Source organism: Schistocerca piceifrons, chromosome 9, assembly GCF_021461385.2.
Source record: "Schistocerca piceifrons isolate TAMUIC-IGC-003096 chromosome 9, iqSchPice1.1, whole genome shotgun sequence".
NCBI lineage: Eukaryota > Metazoa > Arthropoda > Insecta > Orthoptera > Acrididae > Schistocerca > Schistocerca piceifrons.
Window position 1 is genome coordinate 220,083,452 of NC_060146.1, and position 17,088 is coordinate 220,100,539.

Sequence of the window (17,088 nt, forward strand, 5' to 3'; positions counted from 1 at the left end):
TCACACACACACACACACACACACACACACACACACACACACACACACACACACACACCTTATGAATGAGAGGAAAATGGAATGCAATAGTTACCTAAAAGTGCTGAGAGTGAGTGTTGTAATACATAGGACAGAGTGACTTTTGTCATTCAAAGTTGGTGTGAAATTAAATAATTAATTAAATTATGAGAATAATGTAACGTTTGTAAATAAATTATGTATGCAACATAAAAAATTCATTGTGGATTATTTACCGATAAAATATATTTAAAAAGATCGTCATTGAGAACAGAATCACAGTATTCATATCATGAACAGGTAATTAATGATAGTGAAATGAGAAAAGAATGTAGTGAAAACATGATTCCTATATTTGTTATGTAAGCCATTAATACAAATTATACTGAAGTTCTTTTGGTCTTGATATATCGTTTGTCATCCATGTGACAACTAAAATAAAGGACTACTAGAAGTATTAGGCAGAAAATATATTGGAAAAATTTGTCTTCGTAATGAGTAGTTAATGTCCATGCTAAAGCAATGTATGCTACAGTTTCTTAAGAGAATTTGTGTACTCTCATTTCTTGTAACTAACTTTACGTTTGTGCTGTTGTGATCTCATATGTTTCAGTTATTTACTATAAGAATCTATTGTGATTTCATGCCTAAAATCGTCTGAGATGTACTGTAAATAAAGAAATTTTTATTATAAAAGGATGTAAAAAGTGCCCAGTGCAGTTGGAATGTTCAGCTATTCTCTTGGACAATACAGTCTAGGACAGGGATATGTTTTCCAGATGGTTAACTTATCAAAATTTATTTAATGTTGGTATCCTATTTAGTGTTGGCATTATGATAATATACTACATGGGATTCATTAGATAACACATTCATATATATACCCACATATAGCAAGAGATGTTTACTATGCCTTTCTCTGTAATTTGAGTATACCAGATTTTCCCCATGAAGGTATTATTCATGTAACTTATGTAATTTTTTGGAGAGGACTCGTGGCTTTTAAGTGTAAATAAGCTATAAAATTAGCAATATTGCTAACATTTTAGTTTATTCGGATGGGTAACTGGTTTGAGGTTTGCCATCACCATTAGTTCCCAAAAACGTAGTGTCAGCAGAAGGCTCATAGTTGCAAGCTGACAGTTTATGATTACACATCCTCTGTGTCACTGCATTTTTAGGTGCTGAGGATGTCTACATGGCCAAAACACGATCTGTTCAAGTAAACAAAAATGCACCAAGGTTGCGAGTTATACAGTTTATTTAAACTGAGAATAATAAGAAACTTTCAGAATTTTTCTGTGTCAACGATACACTATGGTTTAATATGTTTTTCCGACAAAAATACTTAAAATTCCTTCTTGTAATGGTATGTTACTACACGTCTGAAGTTTGTTCGTAAGGCAAAAGGGCCTTCTACGTGCATTGGGAGTGAGTTTTTAATGTAATACGTAATTTTCTTTCAAATCTCGTGTATCAGAGCTTCGTTGAGCAAAATACATCTGAAGGAAAGAATAAGTAACTTGCTGTACGTGGTACCAATTTCAGCCACAAGAGGTAGAAATATTTAAATGTCCATGTGTGGACTTGTGTCTGTCAGAAAAAGGTCAATAATTTGAGTTGCATGGTGGTGCAAGTCATATATAAAACAGATGTGATTATGATTTAAAATAGATGTAGAAGTGTGCACAGGAAGGCTCAGGGGCAGAAAGTAGCAGTGCACCTGCCAAACAATACCTGAATAAGAAGTTTCAGCTGGGTGAGCCGTTTTTCCACTAGCGACTCAGCATCCTGTCAGTTTCGGTTATAGGAGACGATAATACCAAGATGTTTCGAACTACTGGGTTTCTCTAAACAGTTGTATAATTTTATCAGAAGTTTCAGCTTCTCATCTCTAGATCTATTTACACCCAAGTTCGCACATGATTTACACCATAAAAATCTCAAAGCACTTCCTTACTCCACCAAATTTGACTGTGTAGTGTACAATAAGTTGTTAATGTCGCTAAGCTTGTATAACCATTAAGTTTTAAAAATTGGATCATACCTTAAAAACTGGATTAGATGAAGAAGCGAGGTAGGAAAAATAAAGTTTAGCATCCCATTGACAATGAGATAGTTAAAAACGGATCGAAATGTAAGGGTAGGTCTAGGGTGGCAAAGAAAACTAAAAGCATCCAAAAACTGCCAAGAAATTTTTGGGTAGGGTAGAAAACCTAATGTGAATACTGTGACAAGGGCTTAAACCTACGGCGCCTTCTGTATGTGAGTCGTGTTATTTGTCTTGCTTGGTTGTGAGATAAAGAAAATGTACCATTATGAAGCTACAAGTTCAACTGTGACACATTTAGAGAAGAGTAATGGTAATTGCAGTATTTTACTGTGTTTGATTTTAAAATATCTGTTTTCACTCTATATATATTTATATGCACTAAAGTATTCGATTAGGAAATGTGATGTTAAAAGTAGTAGAGTGGTTTCGCTATTTACCTAGGAAAAAAAACTAATGTGGAAAGATGCAAAAAAGTGTAAAAATGCTCTCTGGTAGCAGAAATATAAGCTTTTCTGAAAAAGATTTATAAATTAACTTCGAATGCAAATTCATGGTTACATTTTATTACGTGACGAAAGATGATGGTTTTGAATGATACTGTTTCCAATTTAATGTAGTAGTTCCCAGAACAATTTATGTCTCTTAATGCAATACTTAATGTATATAATATAAAGCGTCTTTAAGTGTTAAAGAACTTTTTTCTGCAGTTGTCTGTCTGAAAGGCAAGTAAAAGGTGGATGACTATCAGTGGAAACAACAATAATATAGAATCTTTTTGAGATGTGGTGTTATAGAAGAATACAGAAGATTAGATGGGTAGACCGAATAAATAATGAGTAGATTTGGGGAAAAATTATGGCACTGCTTGTCTAAAGGAAGCGACAGTCTGATAGGACACATTATGAGACGTTAAGGAAATAGATTATGGACCTAAAACCTACTCTGTAGTGTCGTGACTTCTTGAGTATCTTTCATGTTTTACAACATGCTTAATTTCTATAATTCTGTGATACAAATAAATGGAATGGTCAAAAAGTGTGAATGATTCTACGAGAGCAGAATCTAGATTTGTTTTCAGTTTTCTTCTAATTTAACCACTCTACGATACCATGAGTCCGACTTACTGCTAAAAAAGTCAGTGTTTAATAACTGTAGCTACAGCTTGACAGTATGCATCAACTTGTAGTGACATTATAACTGATATATTCCCAGCAGAAAATAGTTTAAGGTTGGTACAACTTATCCTCTATGTCATACTCTTTTGAAGATCAAGCAAGTCGAAGCACTCAGGTTGTAACTCTCGATGGCCCATTAGGACATATGTGTATGTAGATACAAGATGGTACCGCAGAAGTGTCTCGACGGTAGCTAAAAGCTCCATTTAGGTAGCGACAGCATAATGTGGCAATTGCAAGATCTTATTTTGGTGGAATGATCAGCATTTACATTTGTTTCACCGACATTGACAGCCATCCAGTTGTTATGTCCATGAGTTCATAAACAAGTGCTCGTACATTGACTAGAGAGTTCTGAGGCTTCAAGAGGCGAAACAACAGGCGGAACGGATATTTTTCTACGTGAATCTACAAAATGTTAGGTGTCACAGTGTAAAACATTGCTTGTAATTTTACTTTCTATCTCTTTGGGTCCCCATGCTTTTATGATCACTGAGATCGATCTGTTTATATCTATCAGAAAATGTTCATTTTTGTGTAATCAAGAGTGGGCACTTTAAGTCGTCCGTGGTCCTCTGCTAGTATATGTCGACTCCTGTAGGAGTTACAGACTGAAACACTGGGGGAAGGAATTGGGAGAGATACTCCTATGTGATTGGTGGAAAGAATGGGTACTCTTCAAGCACTGACTGCGCACTAGCACCCGTGGGTTTTCGAGAATATTATTTAACACCGTAAAATGGAAAAATCTGTCTCGTATTGTACGAATAGTCATTTTAAGGAATTATTATTACATTGCAGGGTCCGAGTTCTTTCTGTGACGCTCGTTATCAAAGGAAGGAATGTTTCACACTGACAGCAATCCTATAGTCTGCTTCCAAATGGGTTTCCACTCTAGATAAAATTTCTTCAACCATTTACCTTCAGGTATGTCGAATCAAACTAGTTCACGTGTCAAACGTGGTTGGCAGGTATACACTGTAGATTCACTGTCTTCCCCCGTTCGGCACAGTGATCCGTGAATCACACAGCTGAGAGGACTAATATGATTCCACGCCAATTTCATTAGCAGGCTACTTTCACGCACGTCCGAAACATAGCAACTTGGGTGTCAAATTTGGTTGGCAGGTATAAACTGGAGATGAGGCATCTTCCCTTTCAAACGAGCCTTCTGTGAATCATGTACGTGAGTGAACAGGCATAGTTCATTTCGAGGTACCATTTCATCAATACTCTATCGCTACATATGTACAAAAACAAAGACATTTGCATGTGACTCACATGAGAGTGAGAACAAATGCAATTCATATTGGTTCCCAGCACAGTTGGATTCACAACACAGTGAGATCCAGTTAGGAGCTCTTGGAGCTGTGGAACCATTCACTTGGAAGCTCTCAAGTTGCTCTCGCCACGTCGGTGCCAGCTTACGATGTGTAGGAAGTGGTGGGTTTCTGAGGTACTGGTTCACAAGTGGAGAATTCAGCCAAATATGGATCATTAGGTGGCTATCTTCAGGTATATCCAAACAAAATAATTTGGGTGTCTCTTATGGTTGGCACATAGACTCTCCTCTGCGATATTATCGTCTGTGAACACGTTACTCAGAGACCAAATACGATCCGTGTCGGCCTAGAGCACAGTTGTATTAACAACGCAGCTAGAATCAGTTTGGAGCTCGAGACACCATTTTCCTCAGATACCCTCAGGCAGCTGTTGTCCGGGAGGTGTCAGCCCCTGACGAGCAGCAAGTCGCGCGTCTCCCAGATGCAGGCTGGCGAGTGGAGTTGGCGACGTCACAGGCTGGTCTCCATGGTGAGTAGCGCCCGGGACGCGGGCTGCGCCACCCTCACGCTGTCGGCCCTGGCCACCACGCTGGAGCTGCACGGCGTCGAGGACCGGAAGCGGGACCCCGGCCGGCAGATGTCGCCGCGCTCCGTCAGCGACCTCCGCAGCCTCGTGAGCACGGGCAGCCGCAGGGCCTCCTCGTAGGCTGGGGGCGGCTCCTCGGTGGGCGTCGTCACGCTGCGCCCTGCCACCGGGAAACCAGAAGGCGTGCGTCAGTAGCCGGGCTACTTGCTCTCCAGTTGCGTGGCTGAGGGTTGTCACAGTCTCGAGGACCTCTGTGGGCCTGTGATCTCCAATGCTACTGTGCTTATGAGATTGGGGACTGGGATCCTCTATATGCCTGGAGATGAGATTTAACTATTCCAAAGTAGATTCCATTTGAGTTACTAAATTGTCAGGGGATACAGCTGCACGTTCGGGCACCCAGTAATTACTATAGGAATTGTGGGTGTACTATCCAATTCATTAAATGTTGGGCTAGCAAGGCTACTTAGGATGGTAACAGCTGTAGCTTAGTTAGCGTTAATAGGCTTAGCTGGTAATTAAATGGGAGACATTGAATCTGAATCAGTTTTCATGTTTAGCAAGAACTGTACCACTGCGATCAGTGTGTGCTCAAGTATGAACTTTTCGTACAGATTGCCAAATGTTGCCTCATTTTTGAGCTAAATGTTTCTTTATACATATAAGGCACCACATTTTGTGCAACGCCTACACCACATGACCACCAGCGAACCGTCCGCAGCTCGTGGTCGTGCGGTAGCATTCTCGCTTCCCACGCCCGAGTTCCCGGGTTCGATTCCCGGCGGGGTCAAGGATTTTCTCTGCCTCGAGATGACTGGGTGTTGTGTGCTGTCCTTAGGTTAGTTAGGTTTAAGTAGTTCTAAGTTCTAGGGGACTGATGACCATAGATGTTAAGTCCCATAGTGCTCAGAGCCATTTGAACCATTTTTGAACCAGCGAACCGTGTGGTAAAGGTTTGTAGAAAAAAATCTGCATTTTTTAATCCTCCCTAACCCCCTTCCGCTCCATGTTTGTCAAAAATATTTGGGAACACCATCTCTCCTTCGCGAGTCCACCCTGATGATTATGAAACCAAGCTATCTCCAAACCAGTGCCTGAGGTTGTTGTTCATCAAAATTTATAAAACCCTTTGAACAATCTCCAAAATGAGTGTCTGGTCTGTACGAGGTCTTGATGGACAAGGTCAACTGTTCCTTTTCTAAATGCCAGTTTACTTCAGAATTGGGCCAACCTATGTGGACTGCCAGCCCGCTAGCCACTTGTGACAGGGTCATTAGGTGATCACAAGTGAAATGGACCATGTGGGAGCTAGGTCCATGTAGGCACAAGCAAGGAAGCACCTTGCTGCCAGAACAGGAAAGAGTAGACGATCCTCTGAAGCTGCGAGGAGCTTCCTTTTATGTATCCCTCAGCTTCCCTACATCCTGTACACATGTGATGTGTAGCAGGCGGATGCGATATCAGTTGTGGGGAAGAAGGAAGCATTGCTGAAGTGGTCCTCAAGCACATATGCCATAATTTTGAAGAAAATCTGTGAATTTATTCTTCAACTGGTTAGGAACATGTATGCCTCGACCAGATCAGATTGTATTATCAGCTTAGTAAAGCAGTGACCGAAATTGAGCATGGTTGAAATATTTGGGAGCCTGTCTGGAGTAAAGTGTGGATGAAGTGGTAATGTGTACTACGCGCTCAGGACAGACAGAAATGTGGCAGGCACTCACCCTGGAAGGGGTCCTCTGGACAGCGTTCCACCAGTGGACTCGGGTAGTAGAGGACCAGCTGCTGCTGCAGCTGTGGATTCTGGTGCTGGGGCGCCGCCATAGAGGACAGCGACCGAGGAAGACCCAGTCCGGCCGTCCAGCCACCGGGAGTTGCAGAAGCCACCGAGTGACGCGCCTGGCTGGACGACACCTGTAGAAAGCACCGATGTGAAGTTCTGACCCAAGGCTCTGGAATGAGGTTCTGGTGCAAGAGGCTGATGTAAGGCTCTGGTGTATGGCTCTGGTGCAAGGTTTTGGTGTAAGGGTCTGGTGTAAGAATCTGATCTAATGCTTTAGTGAAAGGGTGTGATGTAAGGTTCTGGTGTAGGGGTCTGGTGTAAGACTCCGATGTATGGCTATGGTGTAAGGCTCTGATGGAAGGGTTTTGTGTCACGTTGTTGTGTAAGAATGTGATGTAACTGTATGGTGTAATAGTTTGGTGCAAATTTCTGGTGAATGATTCTGGTATAAGGTTCAGATCTACATCAACATCCATACTCCGCAAGCCACATGACGGTGTGTGGCGGAGGGTACCTGAGTACCTCTATCGGTTTTCCCTTCTATTCCAGTCTCGTATTGTTCGTGGAAAGGAAGATTGTCGGTATGCCTCCGTGTGGGCTCTAATCTCTCTGGCTTTATCCTCATGGTCTCTTCGCGAGATATACGTAGGAGGGAGCAATATACTGCTTGACTCCTCGGTATGATCTCGAAACTACAACAAAAGCCCGTACCGAGCTACTGAGCGTCTCTCCTGCAGAGTCTTACACTGGAGTTTATCTATCATCTCCGTAACGCTTTCGCGATTAATAAATGATCCTGTAACGAAGCGCGCTGCTCTCCGTTGGACATTCTCTATCTCTTCTATCAACACTATCTGGTACAGATCCCACACCGGTGAGCAGTATTCAAGCATTGGGCGAACAAGTGTACTGTATCCTACTTCCTTTGTTTTCGGACTGCATTTCCTTAGGATTATTCCAATGAATCTTAATCTGGTATCTGCTTTACCGACGATCAACTTTATATGATCATTCCATTTTAAATCACTCCTAATGCCTACTCCCAGATAATTTATGGAATTAACTGCTTCCAGCTGCTGACCTGTTATATTGTAGCTAAATGATATGGAATCTTTCTTTCTATGTATTCGCAGCACATTACACTTGTCTACATTGAGATTCAGTTGCCATTCCCTGCACCATGCGTCAATTCGCTGCTGATCCTCCTGCATTTCAGTACAATTTTCCATTGTTACAACTTCTCGATGTACCACATCATCATCCCCAAAAAGCGTCAGTGAACCTCCGATGTCATCCACAAGGTCATTTATGTATATTTTGAATAGTAACGGTCCTACGACACTCCCCTGCGGCACATCTGAAATAACTCTTTCTTCGGAAGAGTTCTCTCCATTGAGAATGACATGCTGCGTTCTCTTATCTAGGAACTCTTCAATCCAATCACACAATTGGTCTGATAGTCCATATGCTCCTACTTTGTTCGTTAAACGACTGTGGGGAACTGTATCGAACGCCTTGCGGAAGCCAAGAAACACGGCATCTACCTGGGAACCCGTGTCTATTGCCCTCTGAGTCTCGTGGAAGAATAGCGCGAGCTGGGTTTCACACGATCGTCTTTTTCGAAACCCATGCTGATTCCTACAGCGTAGATCTCTAGTTTCCAGAAAAGTCATTATATTCGAACATAATACGTGTTCCAGAATTCTACAACTGATCGACTGATTTAGGTTTTTGGTGTCAGTTTGTAGTGTAATGTTGTGACATAAAATTATGGTGTAAGATTCAGGCTTAAAGCTCTGGCGTAAGGTGCTTGTATAATGATGAAGTGTAATGATTGGTGACAATACTCTGATGAAAGGTTATGACGTAATTTAAGGTCGTGGTGAAGGTAAACAAGTGATGTGCAGTTCTGGAATAAGGCTCTGGTGTAAGACTGCAAACAGCCACGAATCAAAACTGGGATGCAGGCGCAGACGTCATTAGATCTGAGTATTCAGTGTCGTACGAAGCCATAGCCACTGCACTCCCCACATCTTCACCTCGCCAACTATTGGCAACAACGACCGAGAGTAATTAGAAGTTCAATCTCTCAGAATCTTTATTCAACATTCTTATTCCGATGATTGTTAGGTTACGTGCAACTGTTTATGTACAACTGAATATATGCAAATTTTCGTTTGACTGACGGATTTCGTCTTAATTTATGGCGGAATATTCAGCGACCTGTGTGTTGCCCACAAGCTGTCAGTTAACAGGTTATCGCTGGTTCTCCACTTAATCTTCATTCTTATTGTGTCTGCAGCTGGAAGAGCTATTACGAAATTTAGCAAGAACTAGCTGACAGTCACTGTGCCGCATTGGCCTAACCAAATTAGGTGCAGGGGATGCCGTTTCGTAAATTGAATAGTCCTAGCTATCTGGCTCACGTCAATAATTTGCGGCATTGCGCAATTGCAAACCAACAATCCTTCAAGCAATCACATACGGGACGTGTCAGATGAGCGAAATGTCATGCGAGCAGACAAGCCACAACTACAGTAGTGGCTGTCCTTATTCGATGAAGGAATACAGGTGTCTCACCATGTGTCACTGGGCATTGTTGTGCTGAAGAACGACGTGTGCAGACGTCCGAAAGAGCGGCAGTGCACCTATCTCTACAGCAGGGACCTGCGTCGTTTTTATACGCAAGAACACATCCAGGAATATCAGACGGGGGGCGGCCATACTTTACTTTTATAAGGTGAATTTGTCGTTGGACAAAGCACAGAGAAAATTAAATTCAAAAGCCATAATTTCATCATATAATCATTCTTGTGTATATTCTTGTCGAAATAAGTAATAACTGTATATCACGTAGAAAGGTTAAGCTGATATATGAATTATTCGTAAGACATTTAAATCTCAATCTTAGTGTCATCTTTAGGATATCGTTGGTCATTTATCTGTACCCGGGAGAGCTCGTTGAAACTGCTTCTCGTAAGTAGTCATTTACATCTGCAGTTACATCTGTGGGCTGCACTCAGCCTCGTGATGCCAATCGAGGAGCTACTGTACCGAACAGTAGCGGCTTCGGTCAAGAATACCATCGTAACGGCCGGGAGACCGGTGTGGTGACCCCACGCGTCTCCTATTCGCATCCTCCTCTGAGGATGACACGGCGGTCGGATGGTCCCGGTAGGCCACTCGTGGCCTGATCACGGAGTGCTTTGTTTTTTTAGTTACATCTGTACTCTGCAAACCAACTGTGGAGTGCACGGCAAAAGTACTTCCCGTTGTATCAGTTATTAGGGATTTTTTCCCATTCCATCTACATATGGATCACGCGGGGGACGGGGAGGAGTGGGGCAGAATGACAGTCTAAACGCCTCCTCTGAGCGTTCTGTAATAGGTCGAATCTCGTACTCGCGATCCCTACAGCGGCGATGCGTAGGCGTATGTAGCATACTCGTAGATTAATCACAGAACGTTGCTTGAAGGCACCTTTAAGCAGTCTTTCCGGTATAGTTTCCTTCTACCTGCAAGAGTCTACCAATTAAGCTCTTTCGGTATCTTAGTGGGTCGAACAAACGTGGAATTAATCGTTCTGCCCTTCTGTGTACATGCTCAGTATCCTCTGTTGCTCGTATTTAGTATGGCTGTCACACACTTGAGCAATATTCTAGAGTGGGTCATACGCTTGTTTTGTAGCAATCTCATTTGTAGACTGATTACAGTTCTCTATTGTCCTACCACTCAGCCGAAGTCTGCCGCCGGCCGCGGTGGTCTAGCGGTTCTAGGCGCTCAGTCCGGAGCCGCGTGACTGCTACGGTCGCAGGTTCGAATCCTGCCTCGGGTATGGATGTGTGTGATGTCCTTAGGTTAGTTAGGTTTAGGTAATTCTAAGTTCTAGGGGACTGATGACCTTAGAAGTTAAGTCCCATAGTGCTCAGAGCCATTAGCGACATTTTGAAGTCTGCCACCTGCTTTATCTACGAATGAGACTGTGTGATAGTTCCATTTGATGTCCCTGCAAATTTTTGACCGTTTCAAACCGTGACCCATTAATACTGTTGTCATATGACACTACGTTTTTTTTTGTTTTGTCGAGCGCACAGTTTTATATTTCAGAAAATTTAAATCAAGTTACCAGTCTTTTGTACCACTTTGATCTGACTAAAAATTTGTGTATCTCTTTGCAGAGAGTGTTTCATTATAGAGAACTGTGCCGGCCGCCGTGGCCGAGCGGTTCTAGGCGCTTAAGTCTGGAACCGCGCGACCGCTACGGTCGTAGGTTCGAATCCTGCCACGGCCATGGATGTGCGTGATGTCCTTAGGTTAGTTAGGTTTAAGTAGTTCTAAGTTCTGGGTGACTGATAACCTCAGATGTTAAGTGCTCAGAGCCATTTGAACCAGTTGAGCCATTATAGAGAACTGCATTTCCAGAGAAAAGTCAGAGGTCACTAAGAAATCGTCCGGAAGTTCATTAATATGCATTCCCTGGGCCATTCCTCAAGTTACTTCTACATCTATCTATAACTTTCCATCCAACATAACTTGCTGTGTCCTCCTCACGAAGAAATCCCCAATCGAGTCACATATCACGCTCGACACCCTATATGATAGTACTTTCGATAGTAAGAGTATGTGCGGTACTGAGTCAAGTGCCTTTCGGGACTAAAGAAACACAACACCTGACTGGCTCCCTTGATTCGTGGCATTCAGGACGACATGCGACCAAAAGCGCGAGTTGTGTTTCACATGATCAGCGTTTCCGGAATGCGCGCTGGATCACTTCTGCTGCTCTTCTTATAGGGAGCTGTGGTATGTGATTTCTTCCAGCTATCGGTACGGATTTTTGTTCGAGGGATCTATGATCGATTGTGAGGGATGCTAACTCAGCCGGAAACTCAGTATAGAATATTCAGGCTCGGGAGCTTTATTCAGTTTTCAACGATTTCAGTTGTTTCTCAAGGTCACTGATACTAATTTATATTTCAGTCCCCTTTGCAGTGGTGGGAGAATTAAAATGGACTGTTAGTCGCGGGATTTAAGTTGTAAAGCGAGATTTGGAAACACTGCTAAGCATTTGTGATTTTGCTTTGCTACACTACGTTTCTCTCTCAGCCATGAGCGTATCGACACTAACTGTAGTTACACTAACAACCTCTACAGATGACCAGAACTGCTTCGGGTTTTGTGAATGATCTATCGGTAATATTCTGATACGGTAGTCATTGAAAGCTTCACTCATTGCTCTCGTAACAGCCAAACGTGTCTCATGCAACTATTCCCTACCTATAGCCATACGTTTTGTTTTGCACCTGTTACGCAGTAATCGCCATTTGTTTAGAAGTTCATTTTTCGGGGACGGTACGCCGTAGCACAGGACGACACGGCGGTCGGCCGGACGCGAGACGACGCTTCCACCTCTACATCGAGACGTGTATTTTGTTTTTATGATATTCATTGTTGAAAGCAAATAATTTGCTGTAGTATGTGGAGACGAAAAACGATTTCAGCTTGTATGATGTTTCCATTATATGACAATAAGATTATTTATTAAAAATACGTTAAGGTGGCGACACCTACAACGTGCTCACATGAGGAAAGTTTCCAACCGATTTCTCATACACAAACAGCAGTTGACAGGCGTTGGCTGGTGAATGTTGTTGTGATGCCTCGTGTAAGGAGGAGAAATGCGTACCATCGCGTTTCCGACTTTGGTAAAGGTCGGATTGTAGCCTATCGCGATTGCGGTTTATTGTATCGCGACATTGCTACTCGCGTTGGTCGATATCCAATGACTTTTAGCAGGATATAGAACCGGTGGGTTCAGGAGGGTAATACGGAACGCCGTGCTGGATCCCAACGGCCTCGTATCACTAGCAGTCGAGATGACAGGCATCTTGCCCGCATGGCTGTAACGGATCGTGCAGCCACGTCTCGATCCCTGAGTCAACAGATGGGGACGTTTGTAAGACAACAACCATCTGCACGAACAGTTCGACGACGTTTGCAGCAGCATGGACAATCAGCTCGGAGACCATGACTGCGGTTACCCTTGACGCTGCATCACAAACAGGAGCGCCTGCGATGGTATACTCGATGACGAACCTGGGTGCACCAATAGCAAAACGTCATTTTTTCGGATGAATCCTGGTTCTGTTTACAAGCTCATAATGGTCGCATCCGTGTTTGGCGACATCGCGGTGAACGCACATTGCAAGCGTGTATGCGTCATCGCCGTATTGGCGTATCACCTGGCGTGATGGTATGGGGTGCCATTGGTTACACGTCTCGGTCACTTTTTGTTCGCATTGACGGCACTTTGAACAGTGGACGTTACATTTCAGATTTGTTACGACCCGTGGCCCTACCCTTCATTCGATCCCTGCGAAACCCTACATTTCAGCAGGATAATGCACGACCGCATTTATGGATACAGAAAATGTTCGACTGTTGCCCTGGCCAGCACATTCTCCAGATCTCTCACCAATTGAAAACATCTGGTCAATGCTGGCCGAGCAACTGGCTCGTCACAATACTCCAGTCACTACTCTTGATGAACTGTGGTATCGTGTTGAAGCTGCATGGGCAGCTGTACCCGTACACGCCATCCAAGTTCTGTTTGACTCAATGCCCAGGCGTATCAAGGCCGTTATTACGGCCAGAGATGGTTGTTCTGGGTACTGATTTCGCAGGATCCCCAAATTGCGTGAAAATGTAATCACATGTCAGCTCTAGTATAATATATTTGTCCAATGAATACCCGTTTATCATCTGCATTTCTTCTTGGTGTAACAATTTTAATGTCCAGTAGTGTAAATTATCTGGTGGACAGGGTCGGTACCAGTGTGCTGTTGTTTGCTGTTGACGCTGTGGTGTCCAAGTTAGCCAACTGTAGGAGGATAAAAGATGACAGAGAAAATTTCTGGGTTGGTGTGATGAATGGCAGGTAACTCTCAATACAGGAAAATGTAAGTTAATGCGGACGAGTAGGAAAAGACAAATCCGCAGTGTTCGTTATTAATGCCCTGGTTGACACAATCATGTCTCTTAAAAATCTAGGGTTAACGTAGCAAAGTGATAATAAATGAAACGGGCATGTGAAGATTGTGATAGGGAAGGCGAATTGTCGACTTCGGTTGAGGTGAATTTTGGGAAAGTGTGGTTCATCTGTAAAGGAACCGCACGTAGGACGCTGGTGCGACCTGCGCTTGAGTAGTATTAGAGTGTTTGGGATCCGTACCACGTCAGTCTGAAGGAACACACTGGATCGATCCGGAGGCAGGCTGGTAGATTCGTTAACAGTGGGTTCGAACGACTAGTAAGTGTTACGGTAGTGTTCTGGGAACTCAGGTGGGAATCCCTATAGGGAAGGCGACGTTCTTCTCGAGAAACACTACAGAGAAAATTTAGAAAACCGGCATTCCATCCTGAGTGCAGAACGATTCTTCTGCCGCCATTTTACATTTCGCGTATGGATCACGAAGGTAAGATAATTAGGTGTCATACAGAGGCATGCAGACAGTCGTTTCTCCCTCGCTCTATTTCGGAATAGAACGGGAAAGAAAGTAATTAGTGGTAGTACAAGTCCCCTCCGCTATGCACCGTATGGTTGCTAATGTAGTACGTATGTAGATGTAGATGTAGATATGGATATGGATATGAATATGAATATAGAGGGGGAAAAATACTAGGAATCAAGCAGTGAGTGGAATGTTAGAAACAGATTATAGAGGATGTTGGGCGTATAAGAGGAGTAGATTATACACGAAGGGAAAAAAATGGAGGGTCGCATCAAACCAATCGAGAGACTAGTGACTTAAAAAGAGAAGTCGAATTCTTCGTAAGCTCCTTGCGTAACATAGTTCCCGCTCTTTCCTTCGACGGAAGTCAAGCCTGTGTACACTGAACAAAATCCAATTATTGTTGCAGAAGCGGCTCCCGTCGGCACTTCAGAGGAAAAAAAGATGTATTCCAGGCTTTCTAAGGGCAGCTTCATGTTTATGCAAACTTCATTAACATCGAAGCAGAGTGCAATGCATAAATTTTATTACTCTACCGACAGTCGGGAGCTTTGAAACTGCAAGCACTGCAAAAGATGTCTAGCTTCCACGGGGAAGGTCCCAAAGCGACAACAATGTCAGCGCCGATGGACATTTGTTCGGCTTTTCGCCATTCTGAATTTGACAGTCTCGTCTCTTTTAATTTCATGCAATGTTAAATGACAGCAAAGCTGAACAGAATATGAAATGTGTCAGAGAAGTCAACTTACGCCAGAAACGTAGATAACACGTTTTTAAACTTTGATTAAAGTTAATAATTGGTTCCGTCGGGATTCTGAGCTTTCTTCGGAAAACTAAAATTTGTTACATTTTACAACTGAGTCGTTTCGGCCTTAGAGGCAATTTTAGTGTGACACGAAATGTTATGTTCGAACATTATGTATTACCTCGAAGAGAATGGTCTATTGACACACAGTCAACAGCTATTTAGAAAACATCGTTCTTATAAAACACAACTTGCTCTTTGCTCACAAGAAGCGGTGAGTGCTATCGACAAGGGACTTGCAGTTGATTCCGAGTTTCAGGAGTTCCAGAAGGCTTTTACCTCGGAAGCGGCTTGTAATCAGTTTGCAAGCATATGGAATATCGTCCCAGTTATGCGACTGGATTCGTGATTTCTTTCCAGAAAGATCACAGTTCGTAGTAATTGATGGAAAGTCATCGCGTAGAACAGATGTGATTTCTATTGTTCCCCAGGGTAGTGTTAGAGGCCCTCAGCTGTTTCTTATTTATACAGTGTGGTCCATTGGTAATGATCGGACCAAACATCTCACGAAATAAGCATCAAACGAAAAAACTACAAAGAACGAAACTCGTCTAGCTTGAAGGGGGAAACCAGATGCCGCTATGGTTGGCCCGATAGATGGCGCTGCCATAGGTCAAACGGATATCAACTGCGTTTTTTTTAAATAGGAACCCACATTTTTGTTACATATTTGTGTAGTACGTAAAGAAATATGAATGTTTTTGTTGGACCACTTTTTTCGCTTAATCTAACTTATACTAACTTACGTTAAGGACAACACACACATCCGTGCCCTAGGGAGGACTCGAACCTCCGACGGGGGGGGGGGGGGGGGGGGGGGGGGGGGGGGCGCGAACCGTGTGCCAATGCGCCCTAGACCCTGCCCGGCGTCTTGGACATGATATAGGATATGGGGCGGTCATCATTAAAACAAAGACGCTTTTCGTTGCGGTGGCATCTTCCCACACATTTCAATCACGAACTTTCTCCTCCGAAAGTGAAAATATTTTCTTGACGCTGAGCTGCCTGTGAAGAAACGATCTTCCTAACGAAGTAAAGGAAATCAGGGCCCGCACGGGAAGATACAGGTGTTCGTGTCTTCCGTGCGGTGTTCGAGAGTGGAATAAGAGAGAACTGTTGTGAAGATGGTTCGATGAACCCTCTACCGGACACTTAAGTGTGACGAGTTTCTTTGCGTGGCCATCCTCTGCAGCAAACACAGAAATATTTGTTTCATAAATAAAAACGCCTTCTTCTCTTGCTGCACTGTGTTTTATTTTCCCAGGCGCGTTTCGCCTTTTTTTACTTTAAGGCATCATCAGTGGTATTTATAATGATACAGTTAAACAGTGAACTCAAAGCAGTTATGTCTACATTAGTGTCACGTCTACAATAGTGACATAAGACTGATAACGCGTCAAAATAAGTGCAAACACAATGAAAGTGGGAAGGAAAATGTTTGAAACACGAAAGACATGCTTATGTTTCGTAAGTAGCGCTGTAGTGCGACCTTCATGTGACCGGATGAGGGGAAACACTGATTCCAACTGAAAACAGGAAGAACCGTACGTAATCAGATATTTACATAAAAAGCTAGCAGTGAACTGTTTTATAATCTACGAATAAATACATGTCAAAACAAAAACGTATCATAGCTGTATCATTACAGATACCACTGATGATGCCTTAAAGTGAAAAAAGCCGAAACTCGTCTGAGAAAATAAAACTTAGTCCAGCAAAAGAAGGCGTTTTTATTTACAAAACAAATACTTGAGTGTGATTTGCGGAGTATCCATGTAGATGTAGATGCAGATGTAGATGTGACGGATTTCATACGAGGGAACCAAAAACTAAGTTACACATAATTATGGCAGGCCAAATAACGTTTTTGGCTGTTG

The 17,088-nt window shown here is 43.0% G+C and overlaps 1 protein-coding gene across 1 annotated transcript in view; it reads right to left on the reverse strand.

Moving 5' to 3' along the window:
- Positions 1-5,039: 5,039 nt before the first annotated feature.
- Positions 5,040-17,088, reverse strand: part of LOC124716879 (transmembrane protein 151B-like) — a 250,030-nt gene continuing 237,981 nt past the window's right edge. Inside the window, exons 8-9 of the mRNA XM_047243431.1 lie at positions 6,840-7,029; positions 5,040-5,275 (exon numbers count right to left, since the gene is read on the reverse strand). Of these exons, the coding sequence (XP_047099387.1) occupies positions 5,040-5,275; positions 6,840-7,029 (426 nt within the window). The remainder of the gene's footprint in view (positions 5,276-6,839; positions 7,030-17,088) is intronic.